Raw genomic sequence first — 19,921 nt, 5'->3', positions numbered from 1 at the left:
AAGAATATCCGGAACTATATTAGATTCATCAATTTCTGTTAATATTCGGAAAATATTTTCCGTAATATTTTCAAATTCTACGAAGATCGCCGCTTGATCTCAAATATTAATAGGCAATAAGATTATATTGCCGTTCAATAATTTGGACCAGCGTTAACGATCGATGTCCAATCGTCATTTTGATCTATGTCAAGTATTAGTTTTGAAGTCGAAGATCCGTACTATCGTATCCGGTGAAAGACAATTGATATAAATCAGGACAGCGGGTGATGAAGATTCCTTAAATGTTTCCCTTGTGTTTACCAATACTTCGTCATATTCAACCAAAAGAAGTCCTAAAGAAAAACAAAAAAAAAAATTTAATTATGTTTCACTGATAAGAAATCTTACACCTGATCAATCAGGCACGCCTAGTCATATCTTCTCGAGATTAAAAGGAAATACATAATCGATGGTAAACAAACGAGGATAAGGAATCTATAATAAACAATTAAACTCACACCATTGGTTTTTTGGGTTGTAAATGTTACCAGTGATTGTTGCCAATTTATGATGTTACGTGCCATCGAAGAATAATATTCTTCTTATCTTGGCCAATACAACAGTTGTCAGTATCCAACACCGACTTCACCGACCTAAAAGCAAAAAAATTCTTTTTTCGAATTCTATTCTTAATATTTTCCTATACTTTCAAATCATTCGATTAACGCATATTTATTATTCAAATATTTCCTTATTTCATCATTTTTATTATAGAATTTGCCTCAATCATTATTATGACTGTCAACGTAAGAAATCTCTGCATGTTTGACCAATCGATTCGTTACGTAAATATTACACAATTTTCAGTGATAATTACGAAGTTCTCAAATGTTTCGTAAAGTATCTTGAGATCGATTATCTCGTTTTTCGAAAGATTGTAAAAGTGAAATATATCGCCAGTCCACCTTACGTAACTATTTGCGTAGGCGAGTACCAAGGATTTTTTAGCCTTTTTATCTTGATTAATTTTTTTTTCTCCCTCCAACGATTTAGAACTCGTCAAATAGCAGCAATCTCGGAGGCGCTTGCAAGCAAAAGTTCATCCGGTTTCTTACTTTCACTGCTCGGGGCTCTTTTCGATCCCACGTCCATGCAGTAACTTTTCTTCTCGTCTTTCATTCTTCTTTATTTCCCTCTCCTTTCACGTCATCATAAATTCATCCTCTACCATTCATTTTCGAAATTACGCTTTCCTTTTTTTCCATAAAACGACGCGTTAAATATATAAATTGCTTATAAATTACTATATATAATATAGAGTAATTTTTATGTACGTATGTTCGTTATTTGTAATGACTATTTTATGTCTAATATATCTAATATTTTTTTGTTTATATACCACGTGTATGTTCATACGTATAGGACCATATATATATTTATACATACACATAAATTGTTTAAAAGTATCACGTATAAATATTATTATTATATAATATAATACTAAATATTACAATTATATATTATAATGATAAATATTATAATTATATAATATTATAATGAACATATAGTGACATTTAATACGAACAGATACATTTCCTAAAAGGAGATTAATAACTTGTTAAGAAAATCAAAAAATCGTTAGTTGGTTCGTTCGTTTCGCTCTACCAAACACAGAAGCTAATCGTATAAAAAATTTCCTCCTTTCAATACGACTAGCCACGATGATCGAAATTCGACACTTTCGAATTCCAAGTCAAAGGAGAAAGTAAACCTATTTTTTATACTTTACTACTTTTTAAAACTACTTTTTTTCACGTTCTACTTGTATTCATTAATTCTTTTCTCCATTTCTTTTTCGTTCTTTTTATTAAGAAATTATATTTAACTACTTGAAATTTATTCGTTAATAAAATGTACAATTGTAAGGGTATGATAGAATTCGAATTATCGTCACGCTTTCAAGCTAACGCAAAACTATCGTAACGAAAAAAATAAAGAAAAAAAGAAAAAGTAAATAGTTATTCGTTCGGCTCGATTGGCCACAATGCAAAATAACGGCAATAAGCTTACTCTACTTCTCGGCATCAGCCAAGGGAAAGTTTCGAGAGCAGGAGAACTACTCTGCAAGTTTCCATTTGCATCCTACTTTTACATCCTACTTTTGCCTATCACGAGAACTATCGTTTCAACGCGTCACGCTCAATCGATTTCACACTTTACATTTATGTCGATATCGCTTGTTATCAATACGAGTTCTCTCATATCATATTTATACTTTTATTTTTTTTTTTTTTCGTTTCTTGACTTTAACACGACGTGGATCTGATTCTTACGACCCTTTCACTTTCTCGAATTTCAAAGTAGAAACGTGACGCTTAAATGGCACGACTCTTGTTGATCGTAATTAGAGTATTATCGTAAGTACAAATAATAAAGTTTATCGATCAAAGAAATCTAAATGCATATATACAATGATAATAATGCTTATAAATATAATATATAATTAGATTGATAATTTTAAATAACTATATATTATCTAACTACGTTAAATTTAATTTTAGCAATCTCATACGATCTTGTCGAATTTAAAATATTGTTTCTATTCGAAATCAATATTTTATAAAACATTGTTAATAATAATTTATGCCGATTAACTGTCTTTACTTTTATTTAATTTTTGAATTAAAACAAATTGTTTGTATATACATACACACATACAACCAATTATATATATATATATATATATATATATATATATATATATAATATATATATTATATATATATATATTATATATATATATATATTGATTAAAAAATCCTATATGCGTCATAGTAACCTAATAATTCTAATCGACGTACCTCCTAATTTGATTTTACGTAACGTGCCTATAAGATGCCCTAATTTGCATCAACTACGAAGAATCGCATACATGTATCTGTCTGTTATAATCGAATAAACATGCATGCTAAGACGATAGCGCAATTATGTGGTAATCTAGTTCGTATCATTCGTGTTTGTTAAACCGACGAACGAATTAAATGAGCTAAAACTTGCATAAATTATACTTCGATTATTTTTTACCAAAAAAAAAATATTCGTCTTTTATCCTGGAAAAGTATTAATGCTTATTATATTTGCTTCGTATATTTTGTTTACTTATCTTAGAGAAAAATCCATGGTTATGCAACTCATTTGTACATTTGTAATTTTTATACATTCTGTCTCCGATATTATGTTCCTTTCTTGAAATGTTTTTCAATTTATTATGCGGAAACAATGAGATTGGCCTTGAACGATATTCGTTACTTTTTAGAACCAGTTTGTTTTTAGGACCAGTTTCTCGCCTCGATTAACAAAAAAAAAAATAAAAAAATAAAAACTCACACACGTTCTTAGTAATATATTGAATTTTTTCGATATGTCAATTTGAACGTAGTACACACGATATTTCATTTAATTGTCATGTCAACCTTCGTTAAAGTTAAAAGAGAAATTAATATTCGTTGATTAGAGATCAATAAAAGATTTTTTATTCTTTTAATCAGCAATTGAAAAACAACCTTTTACTGGTCTCTTATCGGCGAGTTAATTAATACAGAATAATTTCGAATGCGATTACGATGATGAAAAATGAAAAAAAAAAAAATGAACATGCTAATTGCACAAGCTCGACTTAACGAGGTAAACTTTAAATTTGTTATTTCTTTTCTCTCTCTCTCTCTCTCTCTCTCTCTCTCTCTCTCTCTCTCTCTCTCTTTCTCTCTTTCTTTACATGTTACAAAATTATTAAAAATTCAGCTTTATCTTTGTTAACTAGACATTGAATATTTTTACACAAACATTGTTTATCTTTATCAAGAACACTATATATATAATATATTTTTCACTATCACTCGTTTATTAATCGCATAAGTCGTAACTATCTTGACCAGCCACGATTCCATGAGATCGCATCTCATGATTATATCGAAGATTTTGTAAGCTTGTGCAATGACAGAAAGCGAAACAATTATTTTTACACGGCAAATTAATTAAAACACGAAGAAAAAGGAAAAAAAGAATCTAATCTTGACGAGTACAAAAAAGAACATGTTATATCATTAATATAAAATAAAGTAAAGGAGTGTTTACTTCATTTTACTCGTTTTACTTATTCGTGAAATATCATTTGTATCAAATTTTAAAAAACATTCAAACGATAATCGTCAAGTTTCGAAAACATTGTCCACATTAGGTATAACAAAAAATAATAAGCAATTTCGTTTGTAATAAGTAACTCAATAATTAAACGGTTCTGAATTATTCTTCATTTAATTGATTCGATATATTTATATAAAATAGCAAATTATAATACAATCATAAACTCACATGATGTTGGAGAAGTGGCGTGGTGTCGTGAAGCTTTAGCCGATTAGGCTCTTTCTTGTCGTGTTCGATCTTCGATCTTCCAGGTAAGTTGAACCAAGTGGATGCGATGTATGCCTTTATATCACCTCTGAGTCCGAACCTAACTACAGTATAGTCCACGTTACTGCCACTTTTTCCTTTGCTCTCCCTTCCTCTTTAATTTCTTTTCTTTTTCTCTCTCAACTTTCAACGAGTTCTACGTGTTCTTTCAACGAACCCCACTCCTAACTCTTTCTCTTTCTCTCTTTCCCTCTCTCCCTCTTTCTTTCCCTACCCTTTCCCTCACACACACACACACATACTCTCTCTCTCTCTCTCTCTCTCTCTCTCTCTCTCTCTCTCTCTCTCTCTCTCTTCGTAACTATCTTGACCAGCCACGATTCGTTTTACAAACACTCATGTAAAGATAGAGACAGTTCGAATGTCAAAGCGGTCATGCACGATCGTGGCTCTAGCAGCTCTCTGTTTCTCTTTCTTTACTCTCGACCCTCTTGCATATGTTAGGGAAGAAGAAGAAAAAGAAAAGAGAGAAAGAGAGATGTATAAATAAAGAAAGTAGTCGACAAAATGCGTTTTACATTGCAAAAAGGGAATGTTAATATGTTCCTTCTTACGATCAGGGGTCATGTTCGTGCTCTCTTACCTAAGAGCCGGTTATGTAGCTGTTATTGCGATAAAAATGCTACTACCAAGTAGTAATAATACTAACTTTTATTATATCCTAATATCATATGAATTATAAAATGAGATTATTCTTTCTTTAATGATCATTTAAATTCTAATTGTCATTAGAAATTCTAATTGTAATTGTAATTTAGAAATTCTTGTTATAGTTATTTCAATATTTTTATTATTATTAATAATTGTGTACTATTATTAAGTTCCGTTGAAAATTGTTCTCTCTTTCTCTCTTTCGTTAATTGCTAAAAATATAATGAAAAATTCATGAAAATTATTTTTTCCTCAGTAGAAAAGTCGTTTCCATTAAAGAAAACTTCGAGGTTAACATACACGATAACTATCGAATAATTTCATGGAGTCACGTTGCCTTCGCCGATAATACACGTTTTCGAAAGTACTTTCGATCTTCAACGAAGCAGATCGTCTACACACGTAATTTCACAAAATCAAATCGGTTTATATCAAGTTGAATATTAAATATTCCACTCACCGATCGAATCGATGATTTTATTTGCATTAAATATTATTCCTGTTCCGGTAAACGAAAGAAAAATTTACGTAATTCTCGATTAAAATAGACGAGAAACAGTAACGATCGTTGATCATGAAGTATATCGACGAGTTATTGAAATTTTTTTATTCATATTAAACTTTCCTTCGGATGTTGTTTAAAAGACAGCAACAACTAGTTCAAAATAGAAATTTAAAAGGGTTTTTTAAGCTGTTAAACAAACAGGTCAGTTCATTAGAATTTATAATTTTTACATAACGGATACACATTTTCTTACTACGAGTATAGAGAATTCGTTAAAAAGTTCATAAGAGATGTATTTATTTTAGATTGTACTGTTCGAAGGAAGATGCGTTAGTAGGTCACTAGCTGACAGTGAGTATTCGATTTTAATGGCACACTTTTCTTCTCTCATCCTTTCATTCCACCTTTCCCTACGGACTTTTTCTAACCGCTTGTTAAACTACTTGAAGAAGACTCAAAAATACAATAACTAAATATATTATATATTGTATTGTTCTGTTTTTCGTTTTTTTTTTTTTATTTTTATAAAATTCGTAAAATAATTTTAAAACATTACAACCATAGACTTTCGTCAACCGATAAGTAGACCAGAAAATTGTATATTTACCAAAGTATTTATTAGTTCCAGTTAACACGGAAAGATACGATTATTGGAAAGTTTATAACGATTAGAATGGTTTTCTTCCTTTTTCCTGTCCTCCTCGCTTCACTTCATTTCCAGGGAAACAGTTCCATTTCATAAGAGACGCGATCTACTGTAAAACCGCTTGAACTCTTTCCAAATGATCATTATAATGATCAAGCGATCGTCTTCGTAGTTGCATGGAAAGCGACCACACCTTTTGCTATTCAGAACGAACGAAAGTTTCATTCTCGAAAGAAATAGGTAGTAGAGTATAAATCTATACTATTGTTAGAGTACATATCTCTACTATTCTTATTTTTATATTTTATCACAAATTTTTTAGGAATAGGAATAATAATTGAAAGAAAAAAAAAGAGAATGAAAGGTGATATTTTGTTTTAAACCACATTTATTCTCAATATAATCATTAATAGGTAACCTAAATGAAATAATGAATGCCATGCAATAGACGCTTTGACTTAGGCTGCAAATAAGAGAATAATATCTAAGAGACTCTTCTTAACTATCTAAACTACGACGTAATTTGGAATCCACGCACTCATATATATTAATATTTTATAAGTTTCATTTCACTTTTTGTTATAAAATTAATTGTTAGTTTATATCCGAATATTAACATTTATTAAGTATGGATTATACTATTTGTTAGTAAAGTACAGTTATACTAATGTAACTTATACTAAAAGTTTCATATTGTATCTTTTATATAAAGATATTAAATCATAAAGATAGGAACGGATTGTACACGAATAACACGGATTAAACAAAAAAATAATAATAATAAGAACAAGGAAAAAGGAAAATACAGATAATTCAAACATTTCCTTTCGTAAAATTATGTTAATGATTAAAGATAAATTTTGTATTGTTAAATTACAACGTACAATAAGACATCCTTCGAGACTTAATTAATTGATCTTGCGAATAAAATATACTCACACACATGAGTTATTATAGAAACTAATAACATTTTCGACATGTCACTTTTCTTTCCGAGCTTTTATTAATTAATTCAAAGTTCTTAATTAGTATTTCTTATTTCATATATTTTTAAAAAAAGAGACAAGACTCCATACACACGCGTACACATACGCGTACACGCACACGCGCGCACGTACACATGTATGCATATATAATAGATATATACAAATTTGGAAAGAGATATAAAGAAACACAAGTTATTTATAGTTGCTCACGAGGATATCGTATTGGAATCGTTCTTATCGATCTCTCGCGCCGATTTGGATCAACGATCACAACGGAGTCGACTTTCACTTTAACTTGAGAGGCGACATTGCGCTTTCGCGCGTCTAGTGCTTCCACCTTGTTCGCCTTGGATCTTGCTTCTCCTTTGTCTTTTATATCCTCTTCTCGAACTAGAATAAACAGTAAGTTTTATAGTAAGCTTTGATAATAAAAAAAAACTTCCACACCTTCGTGATCTTTCGTTTCGGTTTGTACTCATAAAGAAAACAAGAAAATAAAAAATCTTTTATAGGACTATTCGTTGTTATTTAACTTCTATATTACGATCTAAGAAAGAAACAAAAAAGTCCATACTTTCCTTGATAATTATTATCTTTCTTCGTAGAAAGTTATTTAAATGAGACGATTTTTTTTTTCATTTCAGACTTACCAACATGTTTCTCTAGGAAGAAAACTGGTAAAATAATAAATAGAATTAATAATTGATAAATATCATTTTTTTCTTTTTTAATTTTTCGATGTCTTACGAGTCTGTAAACTGTTAAAAATTTTTATCATATTTTATCTTATTTATTTTATTTCATATATTTTGCGTTTTTAAAAAACTTTTGTAATGTACATATTCGATGAAAATAATAGCACCTTAGCGTAAACTTTCTTAGCAGCTAGTTAGCAAGGTTCACAATAATAGAATGTCAGCGATTGCCATTATATTTCACGTGATCTCTTGATCTACACTCTTTGTAGTAGTCCTTGAAATTCCAGAAGGAGAAGAAGAAGAAGACGATACTAGGGAAAAAATTATAGATCATAATCATCAAAGAACGAACAATAGAAGAAGCAGTTCAGATTCTAAACCAGTAAGTTGCCATCTTGGCAAGCTAATACCTTGCTGGACCAATTGCAAGTATTGCTTTTGTTGTCGAAGGTCAAGTGCATTAGACAATTGAACATATGAAGAGTAAATCTTATTTTCTGTCTGTGATCTAATGAAAAGTATAGAATTTGTTATAGAAGTTTGGATGTCTGAAGAAATCAATCATATCGTCAAAAATATTGTTCTAGGGATTTTTTTTCATAGTCGCAATTCTTATCTAATTTTGATGATTATAAATGCTCATTCGAAAAATAAAGGTTTTTTACACAAGATTATCTTTTCAGATTTACAAAACAGAAATTTAATTGTGTAAAAATTACTTATTTATAGACATGATTTTTGCAAAAAAAATAATATATATATAGGTATGTACAGTTCTGCACAATCATATCCAAATCTATGCAGTAATAATTATGACGAGACAAAGAATGAAATTTGCATCCTGCGATTTATCTATCCCTTTTATCTTTTTATCTTGTCAGTATTTATTTCCAAGTAAACTTCAGCGAATTTTATTCTTAAACTGACTTCTTAATGGCTTGAAACCACACACATTATATTATACTGTATATGTCAGTATATAAATATTGCAAAAAAAAAATATATATATATAATATTATATTGCATATATATATAATTTCAAAACAGATATAACAGTGAATATATTAAATAATAAAATAATCTATCTATATTTCTATTAAAATAAGAAATGGACAATATAGAAAGATAAAAAGAATCTTTATAAAACATAATAAATTTTGATTGAATTTAAATGTAGCCATTAGCTTCACAATACTTGCGTTATTTCTTACATATCGCAATATTGATTTCTCACTACTTGAAGGTTGCTGTATACGAACGACGAGTTAAGACTATACTACTAATGCCAATTATTTTAAAATCAATTATGTAGAATAATTATTATTAATAATTATTATAATTTGGAAAAAACAAAATCAATCCGCGAAACATCAGAAATTTTTTCTAATCAATCGAGATTAGACGAAAATTTATGAATACGTTTGATATAGACTTACCTATTCGATAAACTCGATGGAATAGAGTACTTTGGTCATTTTTTATACAATTTCATACCTAAACACAAATCCAGATATGCATATTTTGATGTGCCTCATATTAAAACTGAAAATAAAAAACAGTGACAGCCCATGTAACGTAGACTACGATACATGCTTTATTTGGACGAAATGGGATAAATGAATTCTCGATTTTATTACTAATATCGCAAACAAAGATGAAGAGAGAAAAGTGCTAATTAACAGCACTGTTTAATTAAATGAGTTTGAAACAAGAAGACTCTAACCTGATATATATATAATAATAATATTAATAAGAAATTCACAAAAATGAGTAATTAAACATAGGGAATCACTCGTGAATAAAATCAAAGATCTTAATCACGGTCATTTTTGCTCATTTCGGGCAATCGAACATCTACGTATACCAGTAACCCGTATTGATATGGACCTTTCGTCCTTGACATTATGATACTGACATGTGATGGTATACAGACAAAGCTTTACATTCGTCAGTAAAGATGAAGAATTTTTAAATTCACACTTTCGATTAGTACAATATTTTTCGCAATGGAATCCTCTTCCATCGGATTGGCCGAAAATGTTTTATGATTCTAACAACGCAGCGAAGAAATGATTTTAACAAGAATATGAAATAAATTCTTGTTTTTTTGATTTACTAACGCGACTGAGAAATTCTAATCGGCGAACAACTCTGACTTTAATTCGCGATTTTAATTAATTTTTATTAAAGCAACCTATTCGGTTGCAAAAATTAAAAATTTTTCTTTACAAGCACTGACTCTATAATCAACAACTGAAAACCTACTGAATAAAAATGGTTAAAGTAAGCTGTAGCGTTTACTTCTACAATTTATATCATATTAAATATTAAATATTAAATATCATATATCATATTATTCATATTGCATGATCTAAAATTATGAACTTGTATTACATCTTCTGTATGTTATAATAATAAAAAGAAAGAAGATACCATTCAAAAGATGTAACTGCAAAACTTGTAAACTATATTAAAATACAATTATCTTTTAAGAATAGATATGATCACGATAGAGATTTGTTTAAAAAAGTATTACGTGAATACCTATAAATTAAAATAGATATAATATTAAAGTAAAACTAGACAAGGAGTAGTAACATTGAAATTATGAAATTTATAATATTAATTCAATTAAACAGATAAACATATCTTGAAATTTTATTCTACTTAAATTTAATGCGTTGTTTATATATATTGTTCTCTATGCTTTTTAATATTCTTTTATTCTTTAAACTCTTTAAATTCAATAAATTTTATATTCAATTCTTTCAAAATACTATTTGAATTCAATAGAATATATTTGAAAAAAATTGTCTAATGCATGGAATGTCAGCCATCGGCCTGGCATTGCGTACGTAGTATAATGTAAAATACATGATAAACATACGCAATACCGATTTCCAAATCTCATCATTTAGAGATTGCTGCATATGATGATCAATCTTTAAATTTATTTTAAAAAAGTAGAAAATGTTATACGATAAAAGTTCTGGATATAATATAGTGTACGAACTTCTAATAAAATTACAAAAAACACATCAAGTCGTATAACACAATAGATAAATCTTTAGAATTAATATGTAATTTTTTATTAGTTGAAAATTATTTAAAATTTCATAAAGATAAATTTATTCATATATGCTGTATGTGAAAAGTAGCAGAAAGTACATAATAGTTGCTATCGAATGTATCACAGTCCATAAATTAGTTACGTTTTACGACATATCCATCAAAATTTTAAAATATATTCTTAAAAAAAGTTATTCATGAAGAAATACTATCTACACTATCACTTAGATATATTTAACAATCTTGGCCTACCTGTATAAAATCTATGTAAGGTATTCTTGCAAGGATAATATGTTCCATATCATTAGAAAGGAATTTATTCTACATTACATTAGAAATTGAAACATTGTACTTATCTATGAACATGTGTATTTTTCTATCTTCCTTGAAGTATTTAGATAAAATTTCAGATATGAATTTTAAACAAGAAATTGTTTCATATTCTCATTATTAATACATTTATAAAACGTTTGTTTATAACTCTCTGTCAATATTTGACTATTTTTTTAGATACTTAAGTTGCAAAATTAAATCATGTATGACAACTTTAAGTTAATCTATAATTGCATTATATGTATTTCCTTTTATACCCTTAAACAGTAAAATATCTGCTAAAATAATGATTAAAAAATGTTTTATCGAATTAATGTCAGAGAATTTCCCATTTTTTTATATTTTGAAAATTTTTTTATCTTCTAATAAATTGAAAGTTCTTAATATTGGTTGTTGTTATATTAAATAATCTTTTCCATGCTTTTATAGTTCGATATACTGCATTACAATCTATTTATATTTCCACAATTTTGTTTGCATATCCACATCATCTGTAGACTTATAAAAACACTTCGATGGATTAATTACTTTCTTTCCTCAGTTCGAAAGAGACACAAAAATATAATTTAATAAGATAGATCAGACATACGACTATTAAATTATATATACGTATAATAATGTCAATTATAATATTATAATAACAAATAAAACACATATCATATTGTAAAACTGTAAAATTTTATGTGTGTATGTATAATACATATATATATTCTTTTTTAATTCTCTATTATAATTTTTTATATTTTCAGTTAAAATACATAATTAAAACTTTATTATTTATATAAATTAATACTGTATATGAATATGTATGTATTATTAATTATATGTTTACATATAATTAATAATTAATACTTCATTATATATAAATGAATAGTTCTTCAATATGTATATTAAAAACAATATAAACTCATACAAAAGAATTGCATGATATGTACTTATCACTGAGTTAAAGCAATTATTAGAAATATATGAAATATATTGGATTGTCCGGAAAGTTCGTGCTGATTTCGAAGGAAAATTGAAACGTAGAAGATTTAAATCAGATTTTTCAACGAAAAACTTTTCTATGTGATTTTTTATCTCGACCAAACAGTTGAAATTTTTTTTATTAAGGGAATTTTATAATGATCGAAATAGGTGGAAATTAAAGGGGATGAGATCTTGTGAATATGGTGGATGGGGTAGAATATCACAACCGAGCTCCAACAACTTTTGTCGAGTTATCAAAATCACATAAGTCTACGCATTATTCTGATGAAACACGATGCCCTTTCGATTCGCTATTTCTGGACGTTTTTGTTCAATTACTATCTTTAATTCGTCTAATTGGAAACAATACTTCTTTGAATTTATTGTCTCATTGTTTGTAAAAGCTCATAATATAGAATCCCTTTGCAATTCTACCAGACACAAAGCATGACCTTTAGATGAAGACTGGCTTTTGGGGTGAGTAAAAATGATTCATTCCGCTTTCTTCGAGATCTTTTTCGTTCAACATTATTATAAATGATCCATTTTTCATCTCCTGTCACTATTTGCTTCAAAAATGCTGTTTCCTCGTTGTATTTATAGAGCGAGTCGCAAATAGAAATGCGATCCATCAGATTTTTCTTCGTTAAATCGTAGGGAACCCATACATTAAAATGGTTTATTTAGCCAAGCTTCACAAAATGCTCGTGGATAGTAGATTTTGACATATTTAATATTTTTGCCAATTTCCATGTCATATAACGTGGGTTATTCTCGATCAGTGTTTTAATCTGCTCTTCATCTGTGGTGGAAGGCCTATCCATGCGTTCTTGATCTTTAAGGTTGATATCATCAGCTTTAAATCTAGCAAAGCAGCACATCCACACAGTTCTTTCAGCTATAGCATTTTCGCCATAAATAGCGCATATCTTATTTGTCACTTGTGTGGCACTTTTGCCTTTCCGGTAAAAGAAAATCATTAAATGCCTAAAATGCACTTTGTTTTCTTTCATATTCAAAGGCGTACAAAATTGACAAATATTAATGTATCGTAACCAAATTTTTTTCCAAATATCCCTGAATTTGTTTTCAATCGTTTTGATAATTTAAATCTGTCTTTATGTCACCTACCAAAATTCTGCACAAACTTTCCGGATAACCCATTATATAATTAATATTAATGTATGATACAGATACTTAGTATTAAAAATTTTGTATAGACGAATCAAACCATTAAGTTACATTTATAAAAATATAATGATAGGAACAATAAATTTCATGAATCTAAAATTAAAAAAAAGTTGTTATTGACATTATAGAGCAATTTAAAATTAAAGATTATAATATCAATGAAGCTATCTTAGATAGCAAAATGAGAAATTTAAAATAGCCATATAAAAATATAAACAACAAAAAAATAAGTGCAGATCGATGTCAAATTACAATGTAATTGTAAAAGCAATTGAAAAGCGTATACAAATTGTTGAGCAAATTTAGGTTAAATTAAATCAAACTAAATAAACCAAAATATTTCTTATTTATTTATCCTTACCATTTATATTCTACTTTATTTAACCTACATTATATCTATATTTATATATCCTTATATTTTTCTATATTGTAGAAAATATAGAAATTATTACTTTTATATTATATCTATATTTACATATACTTATATATTCTATATTTTAATAATCATTTTCTACGTACATTCTTTTGTAAAGAAATTAAACATTTCAAAATATCATTTCTTTCTCGTTGAATTTTATTATGTTCCTCAATTTTTTCACTTAATTTATTAATTGCGTCTACTCTTCTTTCTTCACCCACTAACATCATTTTACGTATATTATATAGTGCTCTTGATTCAGTAGCTTTTTCTTTTAAGTTCTTGAAAGGATGTCGCTTTGATAAGATATCAGGAACAGGACTGTAAGATATAAATAACTGTTCTCTAAAATTTACATTTACAATAATATTTTTGGTAAAATTATTACTATTCTTTATCTCATATTTATACAGATCAAAGTTAAATCGTAAACAGTTATTTAGCCAACAAAAAATATATAAGTTATCTTTTATAAATTCTTTTACACACCTTATTGAAGTTCTACTTTCTGTAAAATTTTCGGTCATTTTGGACTGTTCAACATTAATATCCGAGTAGACAGTATTTATATGTTCATCATCTTCAAATGATGTGGATGGAATAGAAGTGGAACCTTCCTCATTAATTATACTATTTATCATGGAGGATAACGTAACACCTACGTTTATGGTTTGATCTTCTTTAAATAGACCATCCATTGTATCATACCATTTCCAGGTAATTCGAGTGTGACCTGTGCTTGTTTTCTTTTTATCCCTTATACTTTTATATGACTGTTTTAAATTTCTCATTTTGCGATCTAGGATGGCACTATTAACATTATAACCTTTAATTTTAAATTCCTCTACAATTTCCATCCATAACAACTTTTTTTTAATTTTAGGATCGCGAAATTTACTCTTTCTATCATTATATTTTTGTAAAAGTAACTTGGTGGTTTGATTCGTCCATGCGAAATTTTCAATATTCATATCTGTATCATATATAAATATAATTGTATACATTACATATATCTCTAGTAATAATTTTTAATGAGTGATAAATACATACCATTCACTTCTTTTTGTATTCCTATAGTTTCACATGCGTTTATATTATCAATACCCGAGTGGATAGCATTTACATGTACGTCATCTTCAGTTGATGTTGGTAAAATTGAGGTAGAACCTTCCTTAATATTTACGCTATTTATCACAAAGGACAGTGTAGCACCTACATTCACGGCTCGATCTTCATTAAATAGATCCTCCATTGTGTCATACCATTTCCAGGTAATTCGATTACGACCTGTACTTGTTTTTTTATTGTTGTCCTTTATACTTTTATATGACTGTTTTAAATTTCTCATTTTGCGATCTACAATAGCTTCATTAACATTATAACCTTTAATTTTAAACTCCTCTACAATCTCCATCCATAATAACTTCTTCTTAATTTTAGGGTCACGAAATTTATTCTTCCTGTCATTATATTTTTGTAAAAGTAACTTGGTAGTTTGATTGGTCCATGCAAAATTTTCAATATTAATATCTGCATCATACATAAATATAATTACAAATAAATACAATTAAAATTTAATTACAATTAAAAATAAATATATATATATATATATATAAATATATATATATATATATATATATATATATATATATATATATATTTATCTTTAATAATTGTTTCAAATCAGTGATAAAATACATACCGTTTACTTCTTTTTGTATTCCTATTGCTTCACATAAGTTTATATTATCGATATCTGAGTAGACAGGATTTACATGTTCTTCATTTTCAATTGATGTTGGTGGAATTGGAGTGAAACTTTCCAAATTATTTATGCTATTTATCATAGAAGACAATGTAGCACCTACGTTTATGGTTTGATCTTCTTTAAATAGATCCTCCATTGTGTTGTACCATTTCCAGGTAATTGGACATCGACCTGTACTTGTTTTGTTGTTGTTATTCTTTATATTTTCATACGATTGTTTTAAATTTCTCATTTTGTTATCTAGGATAGTTTCATTAACATTATAACCTTTAATTTTAAATTCCTCTACAATTTCCATCCATAACAACTTTTTCTTAATTTTAGGATCACGAAATTTACTATTCCTATCATAATATTTTTGTAAAAGTAACTTGATAGTTTGGTTCGTCCATGCGAAATTTTCAATATTAAAATCTGTATCATACATATATATGATTACGTATACTATATATATCTCTAGTAATTTTTCCAATCAGTGATAAGTACATACCATTCACTTGTTTTTGTTGTCCTATTGTTTCACATGAGTTTATATTATAAATATCCTTGTGGACAGTATTTATACGTCCGTCACCTTCAATTGATATTGATGGAATTGAAGTGGAACCTTCCAAATTATTTACGCTATTTATCATAGAGGGCAACATAGCACCTACGTTTACTGTTCGATCTTCTTTAAACAGATTTTCCATTGTCTTGTACCATTTCCAGGTATTTCGAGAATGATTTGTACATGTTTTTTTATTATTGTTCTTTATATTTTTATACGACTGTTTTAAATTTCTCATTTTGCTGTTTAAGACAGCTTCATTGACATTATAACCTTTAATTTTAAATTCCTCTACAATCTCCAGCCATAACAACTTTTTCTTAATTTTAGGATCACGGAATTTATTCTTCCTATCATTATATTTTTGTAAAAGTAACTTGATGGATTCTTCCGTCCATACGAAATTTTCAATATTAAGATCTGTATTATGCATATATATAATTACATATATTACATATGTATATCCCTAATGTTTCAAATCAGTGATTAGTACATACCATTCACTTTTTTTATTATGTCTGTTGTTTTGCATGAGTTTATATTACTGCTAATATAAGCTTTGAAGAATTCTTTATCTATAATTAATAAAGTATTAATCATGTATGTTTACTGAGAATATCAAAAATCGTGACGAAAAATTTAAACTAAAAAAAAATGTATATATATATGTATATATATATATATGTGTATATATATATGTATATATATATGTATATATAATCTTACCTACCATTTTTTAATTTGACATGTGTTTTATTTGTCGCTACAATATTGTAATTAATATTATTATATTTATATATAATTTCATATTCCTCTAGTTCATTCATTTTTTTAGGTTATATTTTTGCGCCTAAAAATTTCATCACTAAGATATTATAACGTTTTGCGCCTAATCAGCGTACTTTTACTGTACTACAATAAATGGTGACCGCTGGGTAACATGTAGGAAAAATATAAAACGAATGGTGGCGTTCAATCGAATATCTTGTAACAGTTCTAAAAATATCTTTGTTCTGCTAAATGCAACAATTATCGTATGACCATTCGATATCGACCGCTTAACGATTTTGTCTCGTAGCGACATCCAGTGAGAATCGAATTATCTCCTTGTTCATTTTTTATCTCTAAACAACGACAAGAATAGATTGTTAGATGGTTACGTGTAAATATTTATTTTCGTTCATCAAATAATAGAGGAGTCACTGAAAGCATATATATTGTATATATTACGTGAGTACACAAGGAATAAGTATAAAAAAATAAATATATAGAAATATTTATTTGAATATATAAGAAAAATATATATTTTTTCGAAGTATCAACGAACGAGAAGAGATCAGTTCATCTGAAAATTTCGTCCTGAAAGAACATAGAAATATTATGCTTTTCTTATTTCGTGTATCATCCGTTTGTATTGATACTTACAGATTACAGATTTCGTTGTGAATTTTATCGATATATAATTTACTAGTCATCAATTTTTACAGCAGATGGCATTGATCACATTTTCCACCCTTGTAATTAACTTGACAATACTAATTCTGTCAAACCGGAAAGTGTAATGCGTATATATTAATTATTTGAGATTATTTCGTCTGCACGGTCTATTGTCAAAGTTCCTAAAATTTGACGTACTCATTAGTTTTAGACAAATAATTAATTTATTTCTTCTGTTTAATTTTTTTTTTTTAATATATAATCATCAATCACATTTATTATTAGTTTTTGTAAAGTAGCTGTCACTATTTCGTGTGTAATATGAAACGATTGAAAAAGTGAATATAAAAAATCATTGGATTTGTAAAATTTGATAGCAATTAATAATTATATTGAAAATAAAAAGTGTTTGCTAATTCAAATAGATTTCAAACATGTCTCAGGACATGACAAGCAGTTTTGCAATCAAATTGTATTCTTTAATGGACATATCCAATTTTTTACCATACCCATTGAATGTTTGGGACAAGAGAAGTATAAATAAAGACTTTATAGGAAACAATAATAGGACTAAAAATGTAGATATTCTGCTAGGATATTTCATTTTACTTTGGGCAACTCTTTATCTTGTGTATGAAAAATGTTTGAATGTAAGTTACATTTATTAAAATTTTATATTTTATATCTTATATATTATTATTATCTTTATAAATAATCTTTTTTATTACAGTCGCTACTTCGTCGTATGCGTGTTCCATTGACACAGAGATATCGGATAATTGAAGCAGTATGGAATTGTGGATTTTCCTTTGGTAGTATTTGCTATATCATGTCTATGCCTACCAAGAATTTAAATTTCTCATCACATGGATGGAATATGACGCATAAGGAATTGGCAATTGTTTTGCACAAAAGTTTCTTTTTCCATCGTGCCGGTGTTGCAATTATATGTCATAACGCCTGGATTCGAGGCTTAAGAAATCTATTATTTGCATCTTTTATCTTAAATATGCTTTATCAAAAGTAATTGATTGAAAAGTAATATTATATCTTTATGTAATATTTGTGTTAAAAATATGTTCTAAACTTTTATTTTTCTAGGTGGTGTGTGATAGAAAATGCCTTCCTATTTTATAGAGCTGTTGATATAATATTAATAGATATTTGCAGGATTCTTTTATGTACTACTCAAGTTATTGGTAAAGCTGGGAAAGTATTTGCTAAAATATTATTCTCGTTTCACTGTCTCACTTGGTTGGTACAAAAAAAATTTTTATACATATTCTCAAAGAGAACAATTACCTGAACGAATTTATAAATATTTTATGAACCAGGGTTTATCTTTACGTATTTTTTGTACCTAAACTGGTATGGCCAGAAAAAATGAATCATATGAAAGTGGATCTTGCTTTGTGGCTATGGCTTGCTACAGAATGTTTGGATTCGGTAAAAACTTTTGTTATATAGAAGGATTAATTTCATATGGTCAATTGTCATATGAACTCTAATAATAAAAGTACTTTTTATTTTTATCATTTTTCTAATGTGATAAAATAAAAGAGGTTTTAATAATTTAGGTATGGTTAAAACTTTGTGGATGTGCTAGAACAAATCATTGGCTTGAAATTTGCCTTTTTCCACCACCTTCTCAAGAAGCTATTGAACTTGCTAATATACAAAGGAGGCATAGAAATTCTTTAAAGAAATCGATTAATACTAAATCACCAAAGAAAAAAGAATTCTGGCAAGCATTATTATGTACGTTTTTTCAAAGTTTAATTATGAAATTAAATTGTCTCAATATAAAGGAACGTTTTTTATATATATTTTTTACAAAAAGGTACAATGGTGATTAAGAAGAAGATCAATAGAATACGAAATGCAAAAGAAACGAACTCTCAATGCCAGAATAATCTCGAACTTATATCCGACACGAATGATACGGGAATTGTAGAGGAAATAAATTAAATAAATTATCATATATATTACATGTTTTTCCATGTAACATTAGTTTGTGTTTAAGGTGTACATTTCTTAAAATTACTTTTTTTTTTTTTATTATTTATAAAGATATACGTAATAGTGTTTGGTTGATAAATTAAAATTATTGTACTTATTATGTATGTGTATATATATATATATATATATATATATATATATATATATATATATATATATATGAATATTTGCGGAAAATTTATGAACAGATGTTAAATAAAGAGAATAGTGTACGTTAAAATAAATTCAC

The 19,921-nt window shown here is 27.7% G+C and overlaps 2 protein-coding genes and 3 long non-coding RNA genes across 8 annotated transcripts; 2 read left to right on the top strand and 3 right to left on the bottom strand.

Moving 5' to 3' along the window:
* Positions 1 to 15: 15 nt before the first annotated feature.
* On the bottom strand, positions 16 to 4,510 carry LOC124425171. Its single transcript, XR_006942444.1, has 3 exons — positions 4,354 to 4,510; positions 501 to 635; positions 16 to 335 (listed from the first exon to the last, which is right to left on the bottom strand). It is a non-coding gene; the product is annotated as an uncharacterized LOC124425171 (long non-coding RNA).
* A 2,114-nt stretch (positions 4,511 to 6,624) lies between these two features.
* Positions 6,625 to 8,231, bottom strand: LOC124424665. The gene is made up of 2 exons (XR_006942347.1): positions 7,891 to 8,231; positions 6,625 to 7,630 (listed from the first exon to the last, which is right to left on the bottom strand). It is a non-coding gene; the product is annotated as an uncharacterized LOC124424665 (long non-coding RNA).
* Positions 7,514 to 8,366, top strand: LOC124424666. The gene is made up of 3 exons (XR_006942348.1): positions 7,514 to 7,642; positions 7,885 to 7,917; positions 8,226 to 8,366. It is a non-coding gene; the product is annotated as an uncharacterized LOC124424666 (long non-coding RNA).
* A 5,517-nt stretch (positions 8,367 to 13,883) lies between these two features.
* LOC124425151 (repetitive organellar protein-like) lies at positions 13,884 to 17,106 on the bottom strand. 3 transcript variants are annotated; one of them, XM_046965093.1, is made up of 7 exons: positions 16,967 to 17,106; positions 16,734 to 16,811; positions 16,177 to 16,656; positions 15,621 to 15,926; positions 14,969 to 15,448; positions 14,408 to 14,891; positions 13,884 to 14,239 (listed from the first exon to the last, which is right to left on the bottom strand). In XM_046965093.1, the coding sequence occupies exons 1-7, from the start codon at positions 17,061 to 17,063 to the stop codon at positions 14,005 to 14,007; spliced, it is 2,160 nt and encodes a 719-aa protein (XP_046821049.1). In that variant the 5' UTR covers positions 17,064 to 17,106; the 3' UTR covers positions 13,884 to 14,004. The 3 variants fall into 3 exon arrangements, with proteins under 3 accessions (XP_046821049.1, XP_046821050.1, XP_046821048.1); XM_046965094.1 differs by having other exon boundaries at positions 15,621 to 15,857; XM_046965092.1 differs by having other exon boundaries at positions 13,886 to 14,239; positions 15,621 to 16,100.
* On the top strand, positions 16,283 to 19,661 carry LOC124425153. Of its 2 annotated transcripts, none has more exons than XM_046965101.1 (7): positions 16,283 to 16,397; positions 18,099 to 18,323; positions 18,404 to 18,696; positions 18,775 to 18,927; positions 19,008 to 19,119; positions 19,251 to 19,431; positions 19,514 to 19,661. In XM_046965101.1, the coding sequence occupies exons 2-7, from the start codon at positions 18,108 to 18,110 to the stop codon at positions 19,639 to 19,641; spliced, it is 1,083 nt and encodes a 360-aa protein (XP_046821057.1). In that variant the 5' UTR covers positions 16,283 to 16,397; positions 18,099 to 18,107; the 3' UTR covers positions 19,642 to 19,661. The 2 variants fall into 2 exon arrangements, with proteins under 2 accessions (XP_046821057.1, XP_046821056.1); XM_046965100.1 differs by lacking the exon at positions 16,283 to 16,397 and adding an exon at positions 17,335 to 17,466.
* Positions 19,662 to 19,921: the final 260 nt, after the last annotated feature.

Source organism: Vespa crabro, chromosome 6 (genome assembly GCF_910589235.1).
Source record: "Vespa crabro chromosome 6, iyVesCrab1.2, whole genome shotgun sequence".
Taxonomy (NCBI): Eukaryota; Metazoa; Arthropoda; class Insecta; order Hymenoptera; family Vespidae; genus Vespa; species Vespa crabro.
This window is presented reverse-complemented; position numbering and strand designations above follow the sequence as displayed.